Here is a 25,727-nt window from a genome sequence, read left to right as displayed (position 1 = left end):
TGTCCATAGTACCTATTTCTCTAATAATGACCACATCAATCAAGGTAACATTCAGTCGTGTGAGACAGTGGAGATGAGGGAGGGCATGGAGGAAGAGAGAACATACAACGAAGAATATCTGGCCAAACCGGGTCAAGCCCAGCCCCCCACTGCCATTAGTTTTGGCACCCCCACTGCCACAGCTACCTCTTCCTAGGAGGTCAGACTGGATTAAGAATGGGAGGTGTAATGGATTTCAACAGCAGTGGCAAGGACAAGATTTGCAGGTAACCTCGGGGTTCAACCAGCAGAGGGGCTTGATATGGAGCCCGACCCCAAAATGTTTATCAGAGAAGGGGAGGTTACCGATAGTGGAACATTCAATAACATCAGAGGTTGGAAATGAGAATGTAACTTTTAAATGATAAAGGGGATTGTAAGGTTTTTAATTATTCAGGTGTTAATATGGTAAAGTATTACGAATTGGTTATCTAGAGGGATGACTTTCGTACCCACGTCCCAACTACATCTTCCAACTATCCTTACATTTATTTGATGGCAATAATGGTGACAACCAGGAATTTAGAGTCCTTAGTATCTACAACCTACCCCTGCATCCCACTCTGGTCACTTTCAAGAAGATATGTTACCTGAATATTAAAGAATTTATTTCTAATACTAACAGGAAGCGTTCTATTCAATACAATTTGACTAAGGAAGAGAGGGACATCCTGGGGTTTTTGAAATCCCAACAAATCAGGATTATGAAATCTGACAAGGGGGTGGGGGTTGTAATTATGGTAATAGAAGATTATAATAATAGGGTTTTGAAAATCCTTGAGATGGACACATATGGGGTTTCATTAAATGAGATGAATGGAACACATAGGAGGATTCTTGGACAGATTAATGACTTATTTATTGATGGAAGAATAAATGTGGAACTGTATAACTACTTAAATTTAACTCATCCCTAGTCCCAGTACTTTTTGGAGTTTCTAAGATTCACAAGAATATTTATGATCCACTACTTAAGCCTACTGCTGGTAGAAGGAATTCTATTACTTCAGTTTGTGCAAAATATTTGGACAAGAGGCTTCAGGAACATTTGGGGGATGAAAATAATTTGCGCAGGGATTCAAGGGATTTTGTGGATAGAATTGATAAGATTTCTTATGCCCCTAATGACATTATGGTTACTACAGACGTGAAAGATCTACATAGTGTCATCCCACAGGATTTGGGCACCATTCAAAAACATGTATTTTTATTACATATAGACAATTATTTTAATTAGGTAAATATTTTTATATACATACTGCTTTTTATGTGTTTAAGTATTGTTAAGGTACTGGTAAGGATTTTTAAATACAATTAATACACTATGTTTAAATGACTATTTTTTTAAGATATTTCATATGATAGTAAAAATATGAAAACACATGAAAAGGAATATTTGACAGTTGCCTGTTCCAGTTAGCTAGAACTGTGCTTTTTTTCTCATTTTATTTTATATGAACAAGATGTTGCTTTGTTAAATAATACTTATTACTGTTGGTGTTATTAGGAGGGTAGGTAACGTACTACATTTATTAGCTTGCATGTTTTTTTCAAAAATGGTTAGTCTATTGTTTCTATTGTACAAGAGTACACTGCTAGTTCTATGTGAGTGAAATACTCCTGTCTTTTTAAAAATGTAAGTGTAATCTGTTGGGGGGGGGGGTACTTTAATGGTTTAATCCATAACTATTTAAGATTGGCTTTGTAGTAGTTTTTTTATAGTGATGAAGTCGTGACTGGATGACGAACGCTTAATGGTGTGTTTTAATATTTAAAATAAACATGGATTTATGTTCCGGACAGCCTGTTACCCTTTATAATTTTGGAGCTTTAGTTTGTCTTTGTTTCCTGGCTTAGGGTGGAAATACAAGACAGAGATGGTTAAGAATTAACAATTATTACTTACAGGGACTGACAAAGGTTAAAGTATTGGAAAATAGGGGGAATCTCACAGAACAAGAGGAGGAGCAATTGAAAATTGTTGTTTGTTTGCCTTTTCGGCTTTTCCCGGTTAGGGGTCGCCACAGCGGAACTCCGGTCCGCTAATGATTGGCAGTAGATATTTATGGTGTTGAGTTGCCAGCCCGACGCCCAACCTTCAGCGAAGGCACGCCCATTCACGCATGTCTTTCGGAGGCCACTCGACCACTGGGAGAACATGCAGACTCCACACAGAAGGCACTCCAGCCGAGAATTGAACAGGAGAACCTCTTGCTGTGGGGCAACAATGCTGCCGCTGTACCATAAACAGAAAATAAGGGATTACCTCAATAATATGCATGTGTTTACAAAGATTACTGTTAGGCAACTGTTTTTGATAACTCCAGTGCACAAAAACTTTAGGTTCATAGGTTCATACTGGGCTATCTGCCCTCGGGCATTTATAAGCCTAGCCAGAGTTGTGTGGCTTTCACCACCCCTTAGGTTGAAGAATACTATACCCAATTAGTTTGCCGTGCCTCTGTCCAGCAGTGATACAGAGATGATCCCCGGGGTAAACCTACAATCTCCCATCCACTGGTCAAGATTCCTCTTGAACAGAGCCAGCGAGGTGCTCTGTCTCACATGGACCGGGATTCCGTTCCACAGCATAGGGAGTCTCTGGGTGATGAATCTGTCCCTCCAGCACGTCCTATTTATATCCGTGTTGAGGTTTAAGTCTCTTGCTCTTGTGGCTCTGGTGGATTTGGATTTTTTGAGGTGGAGCATGTCCATTAATTCGGGTTGGACATGGCCTTGTATGTCAGGCACAGGTCACCTCTGAGCAGACGGTATGCGACTGAATAGAGCTGGAGTTTCTTCAGTCGGGCAGCATATGGCATATTTTTGAGCCCCTTTATCCTTTTGGTGAGGAACTTTTGGGGTCTTTCCAATTGCTGCAGGTGTCGGGTAAGATACATTCGAATGGGGCATTGTACTCAATCACTGGTCTGATAAGTGAAGAGTACAGGGAACAATGACCTCCCTTGATCTGGATGTGAATCCCTTCATAATCAGGTGGGCAATGTAGAAGGTCCTCCTAACCACTTTGGCAATGTGAGTGTCAAAAGAAAGGTTACTGTCAACTTGGGTCCCCAGGTCCCTGATAACCTCTTCTGTGCTTAATGGATTGCCACCTATGTGGTAACTTGGGGTTACCTTGTTTTTACCAAAGGGTATGACTATACATTTTTTGGCGTTTAGCTTAAGGCCATGGCTCTGGCACCAGTTATCCGTTTTTATGAGACCTCTCTGAAGGATATCTGTGTCTGATGGATTTTCAACTATGGCGCCCAGTTTGCAGTCATCTGCAAACTTTGTCAGCCGCAATCTTCCTATGTTTGCCTGCACTTCTGAAAAGTAGATGCCGAACAAGATGGGGCCCAGGACTGAGCCCTGTGGGACACCGCTTGTGACCGGCTTGGAGTCTGACATGGCACCAGCAACTCTAACCCTGTGGGTTCTGTCCTTGAGCCAGTTTGCAACCCATCTTGTGACATATGGGTTTACATTTAAGCTGGTGAGCTTTTCTATGATACCCGAGTGGGGTATTGTGTCGAAAGCATTTGCAAGGTCAAGGTAGGCTGTGTGAACTGCCTTACCCTCATCAATGGCCTTGGTGACTGTTTCAAAAAAGTCGACCAAGTTCAAGAGGCATGATCTGCCCTTGACAAAGCTGAATTGGGTAGGATCCAATGTCTGTAGGTCCCCTATGTCTTTATTTATGAGTTCCATTATGATCCTCTCCATAGCTTTGCAGACCAGGCTTGTTAAGCTTATGGGGCGGTAATTACCAGGGTCCGTAGAAGCACCGCTTTGGGTACGTATCCTGTGGTAAGGCTAAGATTAAACAGCAGCCTTATGTGTGGGTTTAGTTCCTCATTGAGTTCGTGTAGCACACAGCCGGGGACACCATCCGGTCCCATTGATGCTGTGTTTTTAGCTTTAGAGACAGCAGCTCTCACCTGGGCATTTGAGATGATTGGGAGGCTACACTCTGCTGGGATAGATATTTCTCCTTTTGTGGGGGAGGGAGGGGAGAAATTTTCACTGAACCTGTCTGCCAGTATGTTTGCAATGTCTGTGGGTTCAGCGATTTTTGTATCATTTTGGACTAATTCTGAGCATATCTGGGAGTTTCCACCCAGATTTCTAACATAGCTAAAGAAGGCCTTATGATTGTCTTTTGAGTCCTTGGCGAATTTTCTCTCAAAGTTGGCCTTTGATGATTTGTGATCGTAGTTTTTTACTAGTATTGATCAGAGATGTCTTCCCTTTTAGGGATTTTGCTCTATCTTGTAGTAGCTTTCTCCTCTTGTTGTAAAGTTTGTTTATGGCTGGGGTCCACCAGATTGGGCGCTTGCCTTTGGTGGAAAGGGTCTTGATTTTATTTGGGATTGCTTGATCCATGCAATCCTGGAGGTGCTCGTAGAAAGCATTTGTAAGGGATTCAGCAGCGTGGGTTGTGGTTTCCAATGGCTCAGGGGCCTTGAAGGATACCACACCAGTCTTAAGAAGTGTGAAGTTGGCTTTTGAGAAGTTCTTCACTGTGGTCTTTTGTTGGGGTGGGGCGGATGTGGATCTCCAGTGAGATTAGTTTATGGTCTTATCTCACCAATGAGGGATATACTTCGGTGTGGAGCATTTTGTCCCCATGTTTGTGATGATCAGGTCTAGTATATTTTCACCTCTTGTGAGAATGGTGACAAGTTGTTCCATAGCATTTGAGTTTATGAACTCCAGGAACCTTTGGGCTAGGGTATTGGGGCTTGAGTAATGTTCCCAGTCTATGTTTGGGTAGTTGAAGTCACCCAATATGATGGTGTTTGGAGAGACATTTATACTCTCCAGTGTCTTCAGGAAGGCTGTGGGGTTCCTGAGTTTGAGAGGGTGGCCTGTAACATGCTACAAACTGTAGAGCAGTTTTGCCTATGGTTAATTGCACCTGAATGGTCTCTGATGCTTCGTGAGTTGCCACCAGCCTGGAGGTGTGGGTATCCTTGATGAATATGGATACACCCCCTCCTTTTGTGGTACGGTCTGGGTTTTGGGGCTGGCATGATGTGAGGTAAAACCTGATAGTGCCGGGGTGCTCTCAGGAGCCTTGAACCAGGTTTCAGTCACAGCACAGACATTGATGTTCTCCATACTGAGGAAGGCCTTGAGGGCGTGCATCTTGAGATTTAGACTTCTGGCATTGAGCAGCATTACCCTTAGTTTTTTTCCATTATTGTTTTCTAGGGCGGTGTGTTTAGAATTTGAGCCTTGTCTAAAAAAGGCACTATGGGGGTGGCAAGAGCCTTTGCCAATATCCGTAAACCCAGGGGTGACAGGTGCAAGCCGTCCCTTGCGAAGCAGCGTGGCTTGTCAAGCATGTCATTCCAGGCAGACAGACATTGGATCCCCTTAGAATGACACCAGAAATTAAGCCAATTATTAAAACTGATCATTTTGTCTCTGTATTGTGGCATCATTCTTGGTGAAGGTAGGATACTGCTCAGGGTCAGGGTCATACCAGCCTGGGCTACATAATCTGAGAGCTCCTTTATGTCTATTTTTCATGTAGTCCAGGGAGGTACGTCTCAGGTCATTCACACCGGCATGGACAATGACTGAGTCATACTTGTACTTGCTGTGGAGTGACCTGAGTGCTTGTGTTATGTGGCGGATTCTAGCGCCCGACAGGCAGCTTACTGTGACCCTCTCCTTGTTCAGTCTGGTGAGTGGGACGTCAGTGTGTCTGACTATGGAGTCACCTATGACAAGTGTGTCTGGCATTGTGTTTGGCCTTAAGGGCTGTGACTGATTTGCACACTGACTTTGTGATCTATGTGTTGCTTGTGTTATGTCATGAGGTGGCAGTTGTTTGGGTGTCTGCTTTGGAGGCCTCTGCTGTTTTGGTAGATTTTTGATCAGTGCCTCCAGTATGTCTTTGTGTGTTTATGTGTTTGATTTGTAGTTGTGATAGTTCTATGTGAGACTGGGTTTATGGTGTGTGTGGTTACCTTCTCCTCCTGTCTGGTTTTGCCAGTCCTGAGTTGAGAGAGCTCAGCCTCCAGTTTGGCTATATAGTTGCATCTCTCGCATGTATTTGTGTTTTGTGGGAGGAGGAGAGGGTTGTCTGTGTACATGAGGCAATTGTAACATTGCCTCAATATTCCCAGATTCACCAGCTGAGCAGGAGAGGATGCTAGCAACTGACCCTTTGACATGCTAGAACAACTCAGGCAACAGAAAGTAGAAACGGTTGTTGCCAAACTTGGGGAGTCTATAAGAAGGAAGATAACAAGAGATCTTGTAGAGGTGCTAGAAATATTTTGAAAAATATTTGGAAGTCTATATAAAGCAGACAAATCTGGAAATCAAGAAAAGGTACAAAGGGAAATGTTTATGGAAGAATATGCCAAGGTTAGAAGCAGGTGAGGGCTCAATTTCTAACAGTTAGGACAGGATGAGAGTAAATAGAAATGGTGATGTATAACCAAACCCCCAGGAACAGATAGTACCTCCTATGTAAGTTTGGAATCTAGGGAAAAAATAATAATGATATGGAAGGTTTTGTTTAACAGTATTTTAAGAAGAGGAAAAACACCAACCAACATCCTGGAAGAAAGTGGTGGTGGCTGTAATACCTAAAGAGGGTCCCATCAGCTCCAGCTTCATACAGGCCCATTTCAATCCTAAACCATGATTATAAAGTGTTTGTCTATAATGGCTAAAAGAATGGCAAAGCTGATGCCAAAATTGAGAGATATGGATCAATGTGGTTTTGTTGGGGGAGGCAAACATTTGACAACATTAAAAGAACATTGATGATCCAGAGGGAAGCAGAATTTAAAAAAGAAATGCCACTGTTGTTTGTAGGTCTTGACGAAGAGAAAGCATTTGACAGAGCAAACTAGGAGTTTATGAGCAGGGCAATGGAAGTATTTGCATTTCCAAAAAAAATGTTTTTTTAATCCCTTTACATTTTATACACAGGTCAGGCATATTTTTATCAAGTAGATGCTTGCGTGTGTATGCCTTCTGTGGAAGGTTGGGCGCCAGGCTGGCAACTCAACACCGTAAAAGCTCCACTGCCAATCATGAGCGGACAAGGTGATCTGCTGTGGCGACCCCTGACTGGGAAAAGCCGAGGGGGGGGGGAGCTGTGGAAAGCAATTAATACAGAGCTGAAGGATTTTATCTGGGAGGGGAAGGCAGCAAGAGTCAAATGGGATAGAAGCTGATTCTTCAAAAAGAACAAGGCAGTCTGGGATTACCTGATTTGAAGGGGTATTTTAGAGCTACACAGTTAAGGATCTTATACATAGTACAAATAAAAACCTACAATTCAAAGTAGAAAGGGATGATGATGAAATGAGGGGGAGATCAAGAAACAAGGACAGACTGGGATTTTGGATGCAGAACCTTAAGGAGAATACGAATAACCATACACAAAGGAGAAGACATTATTCCAAGAACAAGTACATAAATGCAAGGAACTAGCCATACTCAACAGAACCAAGACGCTTTCCTCCAAAAAAAGGAAGACAATCTGGTGGTCCCCTGCCATTAATAAACTCTACAACAGAAGGAAGAAACTGTCGCAGAAAAAGGTGAAGTCCCAAGACTGGAAAAACTCCCTTATTAGCCTCAACAAAAAGTTGAGATCCCTCATCAAAACCTCTAAAGCCAGCTATGAAGGCAGAATTGCGGCAGACACAAAACATTCTACAGTTGTATCACAAATCTCCATGGTAATACCCAGGTTTGCTCTGAGTTACTGCACAATGGTACTTCCTATACTGAGCCAACATACTGGCCGACAGATTCAGTGCCAACTTTAACCCCCCCCCCCCCAAAAGACCAATCACAATACCGAAGGAATCCCAGGCACCCAGCATTACTGCAGCACAGGTTAAAGCTGCATTGTCCTAGGCCAGGAATACAGCTTCCATGGGACCAGACAATATCCCTGGATGTGCTCTACATGAACTACAAAGTGAAGTGGCACCACATCTGTGTGCCCTGTTCAATCACAGCCTCACCAGAGGCATTGCCCCTACCGCATGGTGCACTGCTACAGTCACCCCTCTCCATAAAGGGGGACTGACTACAGACCCTGGGAATTATCGCCCCATTAGCCTGATGAGTCTGATATGTAAGGCTATGGAGCGCATCATCATGGACCTAATTAACAAGGATATAGGGAATCTCCAAAATCTAGATCCCATGCAGTTTGGTTTTGTGAAGGGTAGATCATGCCTGCTCAACCTAGATTACTTTTTTGAGTCAGTCACCAGAGCTGTGGATGAGGGCAAGGCAATTCATACAGCCTACCTCGATCTGGCCAAGGGCTTTGATACCATTCTCCAATCAGGAATTATAGATAAACTCACGAAACTAAGCATCAACCCCTAAATCACTAGGTGGGTTGCAAATTGGCTCACAGATAGAACACACAGTATAATAGTAGCAGACTCCAAGTCAGACTGTCGACCAGTCACGAGTGGAGTCCCACAGGGATCGGTCCTGGGTCCTTCTCCTGTTTGGCATCTACTTTTCAGAAGTCCAGGCCAACACGGAGTGACTCTGGCTGACCAAGTTCGCAGACAACCTACAAGCTGGGAGCAATTATTAACTTCCCAAGTGATGTAGACATCCTACAGAAAGACCTCAATGAGACCAATGACTGGTGTCGAAACCATGGCCTTAAGCTTAATGCCAAAAAAATGCGTCATCCCCTTTGGGAAAAATCTCAGTTCCCACTAATTACCACATCGATGGGAGCCCACTAAACACTGAAGGCGTTCCAAGAGATCTGGAGACAAAGGTTGACAGCAACCTCTTTTTTGACCACCACACTGCCACTGTGGTCAGAAAGTCCTTCTGTGTGGCACATCTCATTAGCAAAGGTTTTGCATCTAAGAAGAAAGAGGTCATCATCTCTCTCTACTCTTCCCTCATTAGGCCAGAGTACAATGCTCCATTTGGCATGGACCTTACTAGACATATGCAACAGCTGGAAAGGCCACAAAAGTACCTCACGAAGAGTATCCTAGGCCTTAAACACATGTCCTACACAGACAGACTCAAAAAACTCCAGCTATTCTCTGTCTCACATCGTCTACTAAGAGGCGATCTCTGCTCAACTTACAAAGCCATGTCTATCCCAGCTCTGTTAAAAATGCTACATCTAAAGAACTCCCAAATTCCTCTGCACCACACGCTCCAGAGACCTCAACCCCATTACCACAATCAACAGAACTTACTGGAGGGACAGGTTAATATCCCAGAGACTGTCCATGCTCTGGAATAGACTTCCCATACATGTCAAGCAGAGCAGCTCACTGGCCCTCCAAGAGAAATCTTGATGAGTGGATGGGAAATAGAAAGCTCACACTGGGGATCACTTCAGTGGCTCTACTTGATAGAGGCATTGGGAACTAATGTCTGGCGGCACGATGCCAGGGCACTTCTATGGGCTAGGCTTGTAAAGGCTCCAGGGCCATTAGCCTAGTACACACCTATGAACCTATGAACTAAAGCCAACATGGGAACAGAAAAAGAGATTCTGCCGATAGGGATGACTGCAATTAAGGAAACAGAGAATAGGCAAGAACAGGCTGGAATTTACTGGACAAAACTGGCAAAACAGCAAAGGTATTGGAAGCAAATAATTACAGAAGGAAAGGTAATAGAATGGGAAAAGGCCAAGAATTTATTTGGACTGTAGGCTAGAGATTGCCTTCACTTTCAAGGATTAATATCAGAGTACAGGCAGAGAGGAAGAAATAAGGGGATCCTAAGCAAAAGACCAGCACTGGTAGAGTTTTTAGTACAATATAGAACATAAGCTGGTGTTAAAAAGGAATAATTAGTACATATAAAATACTGCATGATAACTAGAAGAATCAATAAGAGGGGGCTAGAAAGGAATGGGAGGAGAGATTGGATAAGAAATTCACAAAGATATAATGGAGGATATATACAAGTCTCCCAAATATGCAACAAAGTCTAAAAGATTTAGGATCCTTGCTTGGAAGTATTTACACAGGTGTTTTTATACCCAAAGTAGAATCCAAAGAATTTTTCCTCAGGTAGACAGTAAATGTTGGTGTCATGGGGAAGAAAGAGGTAACTGGGAACATATTTTCTGGGAGTGTAATGAATTGGCAGACTTTAAAAATTCCCTGCAGACTATTTTAACATAAATACTGGGTGAGCAAACTGGTATGACTAAGGAAATGATTTTTTGAGCTATGATACAGAATCAGAATTGCCTAGACACAGTAAGGCCTTGCTCAGTCTTAATTATGGCGGCTGCCAAAAAAGCAATTACTAGGAAATGGAAATAAAAGTCTAAACCAACTGCATAAGCAGTAGTGAATATAGTAACAGAGATAAAACAACTGGAAATGGAATCTTTAGAAAATGGTAGGTGAAAATTACAGAGAAAAAAATGGGAATTGTCGGAATAATGCATGCAGATGAGGAACTAGGTTTAAAAGAAGACAGGATTTGAATGAGCTACGTTAATTTCCAATGACAGTGACTGGACAGAAGTGATGTGTAATGTTTGCAACTAAAATTATGTCAATATGATTTGTTTTTGTTTATATAAATGTATGATTGCATATGTCCTAAGTGATAATTTAATAAGGATGATTCTTGTTTAATAAAAGACAAACATATGAATGGACAAATATAACAACTGCCAAGCACAAATTACAGCGCACAACCAAGTGGCACTCACTCTCTCTCAAGCACCTTTTAACTACACTTTTCCCCTAGCTTGACTTGCATTACCCCTCTGCATTTCCACCATGTTGCTTACATGAAATATAATTATGTAATACTGTAAAATACACATTTCTCTCATAATTGCTGCTACATGTATTGCTACTGCACAGTTTTTTGGTGCATCTTGTTCTTTCTGTTCCGTTTTTGACATGTACAGCTTACTGCCTCTGTTTCAATTTTCCCTCTTTGTGAATTATTTTGTATGTGGGTAGTATCTGCAAATGGTCAACTACTATCAATGTATTACTCCAGCAAACAAATGTAAAATAAAAAATAAAACTAAAGTTTCCAATGACTTCTCAAGTGGGGAGAGGAACTGACGAGAGCATGCCAATGCTTACATACGGGAGTCTTGCGTCACATACATCAGTACCTTCACAAAAAAAAATGATATCCCCATTCACAAGAAATAACTGTGAAAAATCATTCAGAGCAACACTCATAAGAAGCGTATTTCCTAATGCTATGTCTGCTGTTACACTGACTCTCTGAAAATGTAAAGAAGCAATGAACTCTCAAACTTTCCTCCTGTCACATAGTTTGATCTGAAATTAAAGCCCTTATCACATACATTACCCTTTAGAACTACCGTGTCTTGCATATATACACTATAAGTCGCTCTTAAAGCTAGACCAAGCAAATCTTAATTTAAATATCATCTCACTAAACACATCATACACTTACTTGGATACATGCAATTAAAACAGGTGGTAGTGCAGGTCAATAAAGTGAACACAAAAATAAATATGTTAAGTGTCTTAATATTGTATATGTTATGCAAACTTTCTCTGGGATACAAATAATTTTTATAGAATTTCTACTAAACTGTTAATATACTTGCATTTCACACACACTTCGTGCAAACACAGATTCAACCGTAGTAATGCATACATTAAAACTCACCTGAAATCCATGCTTGCCTCTCCACCATGTGGTATCTTCCTTTGGTGGCATATCGATAACTGAGACAATATCTCCCACCTAAAAGCAACAGGATGAAAATCAAACCCTAATTAACACCTCCTCCTAAAGTGAAAAAGATGATGCACAGTAAATAAAACCAAATGAGTAATACAGGTCAATATCAACATTAATACAAAGCTATAAAGTTAAATACATCAAATAAATAGCCTAGCACAACAGCACTATGATGAAAATATTTATTAGAGCAAATATTCAAGGCATTTTAACAGCACTTTACCAGCGTAATCAAGTATTTACCACCATTTATCTGCATCAAGCACCACAGTACTTCCCCATTCTCAAAAAAACACACATACGTATTGCACACATCAAAAATAATATACAAAAACACACAAACGTGAAAACTAAATGAATTTTAAAAGAACCACCACTAACTGAACAGAGATAAACATTACTGACAAAATAGATCAGGCCCTATTAAACCCAATAACACACGTAAATAAATCATAAACTTAACACACAAACATGAATAAACACTACACTACCATAACATAACCACAACATTTACAAAAATTTACAAAAATATTATCCAAAAAAAAAAGATAAATAAGTTATCAATGAACTTCAGTAAGGACCACCAACAACCCAGAGTACCATGCTGTTGCAGCATCCCAAAGAAGTTAATGTGGAAAAGTAATGCCAACTGACAAGTACAATAAAAAAATGGGGCCTACTTATGCAACAAACAGACATCTGGTACAGTAGCACTACAGCACAACCTTTTACCCTTGCTAAGCCTGTTTTATGGACCTACAGTGCAAGATATTTAATTTACTGCACTGGAAACCCTACATATTTAATACATATATTTACAAACCAAAATACCACTTTCTATATTTAAGTGCACACACAGATATACATGCACTTATATCTGCATGCACACATATATGCATACTTATTTACTATGAAATGGGTTAAAAAAAATCATCATCGTACAGTGCAATGAAGTAGTATTTGCCCCTTCCTGATTTCTTATTTTTTTGCATGTTTGTCGCACACAAATGTTTCAGATCATCAAACAAATTTAAATATCAGACAAATATTAGACAAATATAATCCAAATAAACACAAAATGCAGTTTTTAAGTGATGAATAAAATCATCACTTAAAAATAGCATTTTGTGTTTACGTGGGTTATCTTTGTCTAATATTTACATTTGTTTCATGATCTGAAACATTTAAGTGTGACAAACATGCAAAAAAATAAGAAATCAGGAAGGGGGCAAATACTTTTTCACTGCACTGTAAATATGTTCGGTACACAATCAAGTCCTTCACTAAAATGAGTGCATAAAAAAACAGCCACTACCATAAGCACAACCATGTACTCGGCAGTACGCATCCATTCAGGCCTGCAAAGCACTCATTCACCCATCAAACTCTGGATGTGCAGTAACATCTAACTTCTGTTCTGCACATGCCACAGCATGTGTTACTGCTTAATTGCTTATACAGTAGTGTTGTGCAAGTTGAACTTACCATAACAATAAATGCTCGAGTGATTATCACTGCTGCAGTAGCCTTAGCTGTATGGGTTATAGCCTACCAAGAACATAACAGCTGACCAGCTTCCAAAGCTTCAGGGCACCTTCCATGCTGCCAAAAGTACAGTTGTGTACACTTACCATAAATGTAGATATTCAAGTGTATTCACGGTTGCAGTCATCACATTTGGGTTATCTGCCTGCAGGTAGCCCTCAGCCGGCCTGAATACCAGAGTCTTGGATTCCTGCGTCAGATGCTCTCTCTTCTTCCATGATGTCAGGGGTATAAAACATGCAGCTGACACCATTACATCAGTTTTTCTTGCCCGAGATGTCAGGTGCCCCTACAAAGGGAAGCAATTATATGTTATGGTACACCTCCATCAAAAAGCAAATACACCAGAAAGGTTAAATACACCAAACAAGAAGGAAAGGTAGAGCCAAGAGAAGTCAGGGGGCTGGACGGAGGTTAACCAGGACTGCAACAGTGAATACACTCGAACATCTACATTTACGGTAAGTGTACACACCTGTACTATGTTCTTCGTGTTTCACTGTTGCAGTTATCACATTTGGGTTGATTCCCAAAGCTAAGAAAGGGAGGTGGAAATTAGTGGGCATTAGGGCCAGCTTTTAAGCCCTGCAAGACTGCAGTGGCAAAACCAGCTCTGGATTTAGAAAAAATAGACATGTGGTAATGCTTGGGGATGGTAAGTATGGAGCTGCAGGTAGCAGCTTCTAGGATGTCCCTGGTAGGGACTCCTCTGAGAAACTCTGTAGAGGTAGATGCAGCCCTGGTGGAATGTGATCTTATCCCCTGTGGGGCAGGTTTTCCATGGTGCTTGTAGCAGAAATGAATGCAATGGGCTATCCATTTAGAAATGGTTTGCTTTGAAATGGCCTTCCCCTCTGCCCCTGCAGCAAAGCCAACTAGCAGCTGTTCAGATTTTCTGAGAGGCTTAGTCCTGTCCAAATAAAATCTAAGTTGTCTGTGCATGTCCAAAGAGTGCAGTATTCATTCTCCTTTGTTTTGTGGATTAGGGAAAAGGTTAGGCAAATGAATGGACTGATTTAGGGCCACACTAAACACCACCTTGGGCATAAAGGAAGGATTCGTCCTGAGGGAAACCCTGTCTGCATGGAAGATAATGAAGGGCTCCACTGCCATGAGGGCCTGTAATTCAGACACTCTTCTTGCTGAAGTGATGGCTAGAAGGAAGGCTGTTTTCCAAGAAAGGAATTTCAACTCTGCAGTTGCAGCTGGCTCAACTGGAGGGAGAGTGAACTTTTCCAATACAAAGTTAAGGTCCCAGGCAGGAGTAGGGGCTTTCCTGGGGGGGGGGGGGACTTAAATTTTTGTCCCCTCTAAGGAACTGTTTTAGCAGGGGGTGAGAGAAGAGTGGTGGCTCAGTATTATAATGTGCTGAAATGGCAGAGGCATGAATTTTAATTGACGAGAAGGATAGGCTCTTGTGGAGCATTTCTGTTAAGTACTGGAATATGAGGTAAGCTGGGCACCACTGTGTCCATCCCCTGAGTCTGGCTCCAGAAACAGTATCTTTTCCACTATTCAGCATAGGATTTTCTAGGCCTCCTTGCCTCCAGAAAGATATCTAGCACCTGCTTACTGAGGGATGCTATTGGAGAGTTCAAGGAATTAGCCAGCCTGCAAGATTCAGAGTTTGAAGGTGAGGGTGCAGAATCTGGCCCGCCTGCTGGGACAACAGGGAAGGGATCTGAGGCAGGTGCCATGGTTCCAGCAGTGTCCTGCTGCACAAGAGGGGGTACCAGTGTTGGCGTGGGCCAGTCTGGTGCAATCAGTATTGTCCTTGGCTTGCCCTGTTTGATCTTTTGCAGAACCTTCGAGAGGAGAGGCAGAGGGGGAAAGGCATAAACAGAGAGGCTTTCCCAGGTAAAGGACAGAGCATCCACTTCCCAAGCTTGACTGTGGGAAGTTCTTGTGCAGAATTTGTCCAATTGGTAGTTTTGAGGCAAACAGGTCTATCTCTGGAGTCCCCCCCATTTGTTCTTCAAGAGGTTGAATATTTTTGGTTCCAGTTTCCATTTGTGTGGGTTTATGAGATTTCTGCTTAGGTCATCTGCCAGTGAGTTTAGCTTGCCTGGCAGGAATTGATCTTGTAGGTGCACTTGGTAGCTCAAGGCTGTGTTCCACAGAGCCATGGCTAGTCTGCAGAGAGGGTATGAGTGGGTTCGACCCTTGCTTGTTTATGTACCACATAACTGTGGTGTTGTCTGCCTTTACCAATAATTGTCCTGGAAGAACATGGTCTTTGAAGGCTGTCAGGAAATTCTGTACAGCTAACACTTCTTTTTGATTGATATGCAGATGCATCTGACTCGGGGAATTTGCCCTGAATACACTGCCCTGCCAAGTGAGCCCCCCCCATACATAGTCTGATGCGTCTGTTAGGGTTTGGGCAGCAGGGGGTAGAGTGAAAAGGAGCCCCTTGTTGTGGTAGCAGGCCTCTGCCCACCAATGGAACTCTGTCTTTATACAAGGAATGATAGGAATCATTGATTCCAGGTCTTGAGAATGTTGACTCCATAGGCTTTTTAGATACCATTGTAGTTTCCTCATATGCAGTATTGCATATGGAATTAGTAGAATGCAAGAGGCCATGAACCCTAGGGCTTGTAGAATTTTCCTTGCAGATAGCTGGGTCTTTGTGGCCAGTAGTTTGAAGTAGGTTGTCAAATAAACTTGTTTCTCTGGAGTGAGGAAAGCCATCTGGGAAGTTGTGTTCAAGCTTGCTCCCAGGAATACAATCTGTTGGCAGAGTACTAGGTGAGATTTCTTTTCATTTATGGTGTACCCAGTGAAGTTAGAAGTTTCTTTACGAATGCCAGATATTTTAATAGCAAGTCCTGGCTTTCTGCCTGAATCAGACAATAGTCCAAGTATGGGTATATTTGAATATTTCTCTGCCTGCAAAATGCAATGGCTGGAGCTAGACACTTTGTGAATACCCTGGGCGCAGTAGATAAGCCAAAGGGAAGTGCAGAGAACTGGTATTTCCTGCAAGATTCCCTTACTGGAATGTGCAGGTAAGCTTCCTTTAAGTCTAAAGTTGCCAACCAGGCATCTTTGCCTATCATAGGAAGCAGCTGTTGAAGTGTTAGCATTTTGAATTTTGGGATTACCAGAAAGGTGTTTAGAGGTGTCCAGGATAGGACAACAGGAGCCGTCTTTTCTGGGTACCAGGAAAAGTCTCGAATAAAAACCTTGTCCCCTTTGTTCTGCTGGGACAGGCTGAATAGCCCTGATACTTAGAAGAGAGAGGACCTGCTGTTGGGCCTCCCATTTGGGGTTGGTAGGGCGTGGAAGTGGAATCTGTATCCTTAGGAAACTATATTCAAAACCCATTTGTTCTGGGTAATGAGTTCCCAGTTTTTTGCATGCAGGGTGAGTTTTCCTCCTAAGGGGGCATGCAGTTGAGCAGGGCTTGGAAGGGATAAGGTTAAGTCATTGTGCCATTTTTCCGTGGGGGGGTGGCTTACTACTCCCTGCTTTGGAAGCGGAAGCCGCCCACTGCTTAGGCCTGTGCATAGCCTGAGACTGTAACCTACGTGGTCTGCTGTTCCTGGGTTTGAACTGAGAAGGCCTGGAAGAGACTGGAAAGGACCAATTCTTTGAAGGCCAATGACAAATCTGGGAAGCTGTACTTGTAGGAAATCTTTAACAGTTTGCATAGATTTGGCTTTTTCCTCCATCTTTTTGAGGACAACTTCTGCTTTGTTGCCAAACAGGCAGTCTTGGTTTAAGGGAGCATCCAATAATTTAGCTTTAACATGATCTGGCAGGTTTTGCTCCTTAAGACAAGCATGCCTTCTAAGTACAGACCCAGTGACAGCAGCCCTGCAAGATGCTTCTGAAGAGTCAAAACCACATTGCAAAGTATGTTTACCAACTTGTTCTGCAGAATGCATTAAATCCTGTAATTCTTTGTGTTCAGCACAGACAGGAATCAACATCATTTTCTGTTTAAGTAGTCCCATAATATGCTGCTGGTACTTTAACAGATGAAACTGGCAATTTAAAGCCCTAATTGCCAAAGTAGCAGAAGTGTATACCTTCTTACCCCATGTGTCCAAGGCTCTAGAATCTCTATCAGAAGGGGTAGGATTTTTGGCAGTAGTAGCCTTAATGCCTTTTGGACCTTGGGAAATGGTCTCTAGATCCGCAGCAGGATTATTGAAGAGAAAATTGTGAGAGTCACGTACTCTGTAATACCTGTCAGGTTTTCTGGGAGCTGGAGGTAAAGTGTCTGGGGAAAGGCTAGATTCTGAAAAATCATCCTCTACAATGTCCAGAACAGTAGGTATAGCTAAAGGCCTGTGTTGAGGAAGGAGTAAGAATTCCCTAAGCCTCTTTTTGGAGTCAGAGTAATCCTGGCTTTCCTAGTGGAAATTCTCCCCAAGAGTGTGCAAGGTTTCACTAAAAGAAAAATCTTCTGGAGGAGAAGCAGAGGGAATGGAATACTCTGCATCAGAATCCTCATAGGTAGATAAGGGCAAATCCTGGTAATCAGAAGAAACATAAATATCAGATTCCTGATCAGAAGAATCAGAAGGAAAATCAGTTCTAGGTCTCTTAAAGGGGAAAGGCTGGCTTCCCCTAATTAAGGTAATAAGGTATTCAGCCATTCTAAGCATTTGTTTTTTAGGCATATGGGCCTGAGCATGTGGTATGGACATCGGTTTTCTGGGCGTGGTGCAAGTTTTAGGCCTGGATGAAGAAGATGGTGTCGGTTTAAAATGCAAGTCTGTAGGCCTGAATACACCCTCAGAAGCCAGTGCCTGCACAGCAGCTCCGGATCCATCCAAGGTAGAGACATCCACAGGTTCCATAGTTCAAGAAGCATCTCGCGGCATACTGGACTCCGAATGGGTCTCAGTAGAGGCCAGCGAATCAGAAGTAGCGGGTATCAGGGGCTGCAAAAGCGCCTCACTGAGTACAGATGGACTGGCGGTTAGCTTAACGGAAGCATCATTGGCAGTTTTGGACCTATGCGGTCTGTCTTTAGCCTTACGTTTTTGTGGAAGATCAGCAGTCGGATGGCTTAATAAAGCCATTCTGGAGCAAGGATACTGAGTACCAAAATAATTTGCTGCAAAGATAGCCTGACGACGAATAGTTCGGGGGTTGAACAAGGCACAAAACCGACAGCAAGCGACCTAGTGGCCTGGGCCTAAGCAAGGAATGCAGTACAAATGAAAATCTTTATGAGTTATTTGCTTTCCACAGGTAAGACAATTGTTAACTTTTACTGACACTGGTTAGAGCAAGAAAAAGGATCCCCAATGGGGTACTTAGCTTTTTTGAAGACTTCGGTTCTGAAACTCGAAACTGATGTAATGGTGTCGGATGCATGTTTTATACCCCTGATGACCTGACTTTATGGAAGAAGAGACAGCATCCGACGCAGGAATCCAAGACTTTGGTATTCAGGCCAGCTGAGGGTAACCTGCAGGCAGATAACCCAAATGTGATGACTGCAACAGTGAAACACGAAGAACATCTGTAAGGCAGCTCATGCTAAGCTGACTAAAAGACAAGATTGGGTCAAAGCCATTCAAAGCTTTCCTGCCAGCAGAGAGAGAAAAAGGCTGAACCCTGAAAGGGCAATACTAGGAACAGCAAAAAATAAATGTCCACACCTTGGCATAAAACACCAAAATACAAGGGGGGTGTGGATGGAAGAAGTAGCTACTACAGTGTTCATTCAAATACCTACTATTATGGTAAGTTCAACTTACACAACTATGATATGTTCAGCATATTGATAACTGCTGCAAAAGCCCTGGCAACATGGGTAGACTGCCTTAGCTAACTACATTTGGGAGGTGGAAGGAAGAGAGTCGAATGGTCCTAGCAAAGCTTGATCTACAAAAAAAGGCATCACGCTTATGGTGCTTTGTAAAACTACATACAGAGAACGTGGGATACTTCTAGAATACAACACTTTCCAAACAGCCATAGAAGAAGCCAAGCCGCTGGTAGAGTGGGCCTTGACCCTGCCTGGAACAGTTCTGTTATGGTGAGTACAATAAAGGGTAATAGTCTTAAACAACCATTTGGAAATAGTCTGTTTTGACAAAGGTTTTCCCTTCTTACCTTCACAAGAAATGAACAATCGATCTGAAGATATGAAGCATTTAGTTCTGTCAAGATAGTATCTTGAGTTGTCGGTGGATATATCCAAGGTATGAAACATCATTTCTCCCTCATTTTTAGATTTAGGGAAGAAAATGGGGAGATGGATAGATTGGCTTAAAATAAACTTTGATACCAAAATGGAAAGATGGATAGACTGGCTTAAAGTAAACTTGGATACTACTTTAAGCATAAAAGTAGTATTAGTTCTCAAAGAAACCCTGTCCCTCTGGAAAAATAAGAAGGGGTTGACTCACCATAAGAGCTTGCAACTCAGATACCCTCACTGCCAAGGGCAAAACATAGCTCTCAACCTTTTAGCACAAAAAATCTGGATAAAGCCAAAAATAATGGTTGGGGTAGGCAAAGCCACACAAATAGGAACAATTTTTAAATACTGTTCTTATAAACTTAGAAAGTTGCTAGAATAAAAGGTCTTCTGTTACCATGCATTTTCTGAAGGATATGAAGTCAGAAACCTAAACACATCATTATTTAGTGAATTAAGTCCTCACTGATTTGCAACAAAGATCCAGAAAATCACACATTTTATGAGGAATACACCAAAAATATGAGCCAAAAATCAGGACATTCTGTGAAAATCTGGAGAGTTGAGAGGTATGGGTCAGAGCAATAAGTAAAACTGTTTTCTATGTTAAGAACCTCAAGTCAGTCACACTAGTTGGGTCAAATGAAGCAAGTGTTAGCTTATCTAACACAAAGGTAAGATCCCAAGGAGTAGAAGCATAGCTAGGTTGGGGTGAAAGTGGCAATTGCCCTGGCCACTATTCTGTCCAGGGCACAATTCCCCAAGGTAAAATAAAAAAAAGTGTTGTTAAATACTTTCACCCTTTCCCTTTAAGGGAAATGGCAACATGTACATCCTAAACATAAGTTCAAGACGCTTCTACATCCCTCCAACACATCATTCTGCTTTGGCACCACCAGCAAAAGATCTGTATTTTTGGCTGTGCAGGTAGAGGTGGCCAGTGCAAGAAAGACAGTATACTGAGCTGTACTGCTGGCACCCATAGGGAGCTGAGGGATGCAGTTTTTTCACAAATTGAAATTGCTCACTATGGGTGCATTTAGTGCATTGGAAGAAATACTAGGGAAGAAAAAAAAAAGTCTCTGAAGTATGCACTGTTACTTACTAGTTCATTTTGGTGATTGTGCATGCTTGACAGACTACAGAAAGGGTCATTGGGGAAATGTTTCAATTTGGTGCTTGTGCTTACTTGGACAAAGTACTTAAGGGGTTGCAAGGGGAAATGTTTCATTTTGGTATCATTGGAGTTCTTGTGCATATGTGGACAGACTACTTCACAAGATTTTTGTAGGGGAAATGACTCATTTTTGTGTAACTGGAGTGCTTCTGCACACTTGGACAAAATACTGAAGGGATCTTTGAGGGAGAAATAATTCAGTATCATGTCACTGGAATGCTCGTGCACACATGAAATCTTCAGAAGTACCCAGGATATTACTAGAAAGGGTGGCAAAGCATACAGGAACATTCCAGTCCAAGGAAAAGAAAAGGCATCTGTCTTCCAAGCCTTCTTGCATGGTGTCCTGGAACAGAACCTTGCCAGTTGATTGTTTAGACAGGGGACAAATTTGAGGAACTCCCTAAAGATGGATCAAATCTTGGAAGACCCCATGATCTATATATGGACCCTTCCTTGTGATATTATACTCTGACGTATAGGTCATTTCTCCTGTTGAACTGTGTCTTTACTTTAATTATACTGTTTCATTTTTCATCTGATATGCTAGATCGTACTCTTATCTTATGTAAATCTCATACTTCTGAATATATGGAGCTTTTCTCCCCGGGCCTCCGCTGAAAATGGGCATATACCTAGTCAGACTTTCCCAGTCAACAAATGTAAAATAAAATAAATAAATAAATTTACTATGCATTTCTGAAGGTCTGCTTTGGTCCTGCTCAACTTGTCTCTCTGATGGAATGTAGGATACCTGTAGAGTGAGACTGTGCTGTGAAGCTATATTACAAGCTAACATGACTAGACTGCAAAGGGGGTACAACCTGGTTGCTGCTTGCCTGTTGTTTCACGTGAATCACAAGATTGTGATATTGTTTGTAACCACCTGTGAGGTCCCAGGAATCAAAGATGGTTCAGAATGCTGAGAGCCTTGACCAGGGCAAGCATCTCCTTGATATTTATGTGCTTGTATCTGTCCTTGGTGTACCACATCCTTTGCATTTTTATCCCTCCTAAAACTGCTCCTCAGGCAAAGTCCAAAGGAACTATGGTGACTGACTTCTTTGGAGCAGGGAGGGAGAAGGGAAGACCTGAATTTAAGGCCATCAGTTGTCTCCAACAAAAGACTTCCATTTCTGATAAACGCCAATACTTGAGATTTGAAAAGATAAAGGGTGTTCATACTGGGACCAAAGAGACTTGAGATACCAGTATATCTTTCTCATATGGAGTTTTGCCCGGGGTATCATGAGAATCAAAGTTGCCATAAGACTGAAAATCCTGAGGTTTTCCCTCACAGTGACTGAAGTCTGAGTGGAAAACCTTAGAAATAGATCTAAATAAAGACGTCTTCCCCCGGTGGAAGAAAAGCTCCTTGAAATGAGGTGTTCAGTTGACATTGCAAGAACATAATCCTGTGTGAAGATGTCAGGAAATAATTTTGAATGTTTTCTTGAAATCTCAGCTTGTGTAAGAGGTCTCACACCTAAGACAGAGACTAGTGACACTTTTAAAAAGACTCTACAAAGATAATCAATCATCTAAATATGAAAAAATGTGGATACCCTGTAGCCTGCAAAGAGCTATAAATGGAGATAGACACAATTCTGCTGAGTGGGTAGTATGAAGGGTAAGGAAGAGAACTGATGTGATCCAAACACACAAAACCTTAAGAAATGTCATAAGTCTGGACTAACAGGAACGTGTTGATAAGTATGTTTTAATTCTAGTGTTACTTTGAATTTGGGCACTATCCCAAACACGTTCAGGAAAGAAACAAAGATCCAGAACTGGTCTCTAAGCATTTTCATTCTTTCTTTGGCACTAGGAAGATCCTTAAATAAAATTATTCCCTAGCTGGAAAGGAGGATCTGGTTCTATCACCCCTTGGGAAAGCATGTGATAAAGAACAGACGGAACAAAGAGAGTCTGGATTTGCAGGATGTGGAATGGCTCCCTAAGAAAGGACTAATGTCCTCCCACTTCCATCTGTAACCTTCATGAATGACTTTCAAACCCCATTTGTCTGAAACAATCTGTTGCCAAAGAGAAAAACCGAGATTCCGACTATATAGAAGAGAAAAAGGGGTCAGGGTAGGAAGGGGCCACAAGGTCTCGAAGTGTCATTCAGATTTGTTGGGCTGCCCTTTGTTTTGGGAGGTTAGAGATTTGTTTTTGGAACCCCCCCTCCCCTTCCTTGCCATTTCTTATTAAACCTCAATTTACATGACTTTTGTTGAGACTGCTTATTCTTTTTTTTTTTTTTTTTTTGCCAAAATGAAATGAGAACAATTTGAAAAAGGAGGGCTGAAAAATCTTACAGATTACCCTGATCAGCTTGCCCCTGTCATCAAAGTTTTTAACCACCTCTGTAGTGGAAGGGCCAAACACTAAATTGCTAGCCAAGGGAGCATTTAAAATCTCATTTTTACCATCATCTGGGAAGTTCTGGGAATGTAGTCAAGCAAACTTTAAAACAGTGCCAGTGACCATAGCCCTAGAAGAAACACCAATCATACACACACTGCAAATAATGAGTAGTGACCTGCGCAACAGGAGAAATTAAGTTATTTATGGCAGATTTTTGTTAAGAAGAAACTGCAAATAATACACTCCTTATACCTTTACAATTGGCCAGAACAAACTAACATATGAGCCACTGCGATTCAAAATTCTGGCAAAGTTGCAGAAGTATACACCTTTTTGCAATACCTATCAATAACTTCCCCATCCTTATCAGAGAGATTAGAAATGGAATTAACTGAATTCTTAGCGGCAGTGGGATGAAGTAAAGCTATAGCTGGTGGGTCAGGTTTGGGAACAGTGTATAAAAATGTAAAAGACTGTGGAACTTTATACATCCTATCTGCCCTTTTAGGGGCAGCTGGCCGACTATCAGGAAAATTGTATGCAGTTAACAGACATCTTCTAAAGCAGACAGAACACAAGTAATGTTTAAACTCTGGAAAATCCTTCTGTAACAACTCGTAGTATTTTTTGAAGAACTGCAAAACCTCAGTGTTCTCCCATTGAAAACACTGGCATATTCTTGCAACAGTCTCAGAGAAAGAGACACCCCCACAGGAAGAATCAAAAACTGAGGTCTGCTTTGAGCCTGACTCAGATATCCGAGGAAAAAACTCTGTATGCATCTTTGCATCTCCCTGTTCATTCAGAATCCTGAATCTCTTCACGACAAGAGGAATCCCTCTTTCTTTTACCAGAAACTAGTTTACAAGAAGGATTAATAGCCTGAATAAGACCCCAAGAGAGATACAGTAAACAAATTATATCCAAAGAAATTTGAGGAAGAGTAGATACATGCTTGGTATTTTTTTTTGACAGGAAAAATAGGGCCAGCTGTGTTACTAATGGCAGCAACTGTTTTCCCAGGGATGGGCACAGCATTATGATACAAGATGGAAACCTTCCCTGCTTCCTCTTCCAGGACCGACAAGAGTAGTTCTTCCTTACCCACAGTAAGGATCCCCAACAGCCACTGAGCACATGGCTAATCTCCAGTCTATAGTGGCTGTGGGTGCTCCACCAGAGTAATCGAGTAAAAGATGAGTGGTCTGAGGCACAACAAATGGCCACAGCAGAGCACCTGTGGTAAAGGCAAATTCCTACCCTGTTGTAGTGGTAAAGGCTATTTGCTTAACTTTTTCTTTTTGTGGCTAGGAGGAGGACAAATTGCGGGACTGGTGCTCTCTTCCATGGTCAAGCCGAAAAAAGGTGCCTCTTTCCCATGGAAGATGATCAGGAAATGCCAGTAAACACTACCAGTCCACAAAAGTTACCTTTTTAGGCAGGAAAAACAATAAAAAGGACTTTAAAAGCTCCACAAAAGAAAAAAATAAACAATTTCTCCAAAGAAAAAATGATTTCACAGTTACTTTACACTATTAAACTGACAAGAAAAAAATGAGTACTCCATTAAAAAATACATTACAGTCCCCAGACACTATTAAAACACAACACTCCTAGCTTTAAAATAATTTCCTAAAGAGGAAAGTAATAAATCAATAAAATGAAGAAAAAGGAAGTTTCTTTCTCCAAAGGTAACCTATCTGCCAGCAAAGGAACGCAGACTGTCAATCCTTGAAAGCCTCAGAGGAGCACACTCTTCTACAGCAGTAAAGCTCTGAAGGGCTTCGAGCCCAAAATTGTCTAAGTCAGCTCAGCTCGAGCTGCCCAACAGTCTGGGTGTGTGGAAGGTGCTCTGAAGATTTGGAAGCTGACCGGCTGTTATATTCTTGGAAGGACATAACCCATACAGCCAAGACTACTGCAGCAGTAATCAATATGATGAACATCTATATATTCTACACAAACACACACAAATATAAGAGTGTCTCATGAAACTGTTAACCCTCTTATGAGTGAGCCTCTAAAAAGTGAGCACTTCAGAATGTCATCTCAAAAAAAAAAAAAAAAAAAAACACAAAACATTTTTTCCTATTTTTTTTTTTTTTTGCAGGGCACAAGCCCCCCTGCACCACCCATACCCCCTGCTAATTATATCCATTAACTCAGGTATCGCACAACACTGATATGTCAAATTCCATTGCCCAGCTGTACCATTATCCCATTCAAAAGACTGCCAACAGAAACTCCACTTAAACGTTCATTCACATGAACACTCACTTTTTTCCCCACAACTCACACACACATAATATATATATATATATATATATATATATATATATATATATATATATATATATATACACACACACACACACACACACACACACACACACACACACACACACACACACACAATTCTGATGGTTGAACAGACATTTGGTTTAAATCTAAAAGACTGACGCCAAATGCCTCAACTCCATTTAGTGAAATGGCCACATGGTTGAAAGTACATTTAGTTAAATGTGGAACAATCATGTAGTTCTGTAACTGAAAACCAAAAATATTTGAAATTTTATATGGCCGATTTTTGTGGCAATTACTATTACTTATTCACAATCACTTCTACTGCAGTTTGTTCATGTGATCCTTAACCATCAGCTACGAGTAGATTTAAAAAGCATCCCA

General features: G+C 41.6%; 1 protein-coding gene across 1 annotated transcript in view; it reads right to left on the bottom strand.

Moving 5' to 3' along the window:
- The window catches only part of ARHGAP32 (Rho GTPase activating protein 32), a 3,207,216-nt gene that overhangs the window by 1,156,252 nt on the left and 2,025,237 nt on the right, over positions 1–25,727 (bottom strand). Inside the window, exon 12 of the mRNA XM_044081098.1 lies at positions 11,707–11,784. Within this exon, the coding sequence (XP_043937033.1) occupies positions 11,707–11,784 (78 nt within the window). The remainder of the gene's footprint in view (positions 1–11,706; positions 11,785–25,727) is intronic.

This window comes from Protopterus annectens, chromosome 8.part0 (assembly GCF_019279795.1).
Source record: "Protopterus annectens isolate FY-2018-M chromosome 8.part0, PAN1.0, whole genome shotgun sequence".
Classification (NCBI taxonomy): Eukaryota; Metazoa; Chordata; order Ceratodontiformes; family Protopteridae; genus Protopterus; species Protopterus annectens.
This window is presented reverse-complemented; position numbering and strand designations above follow the sequence as displayed.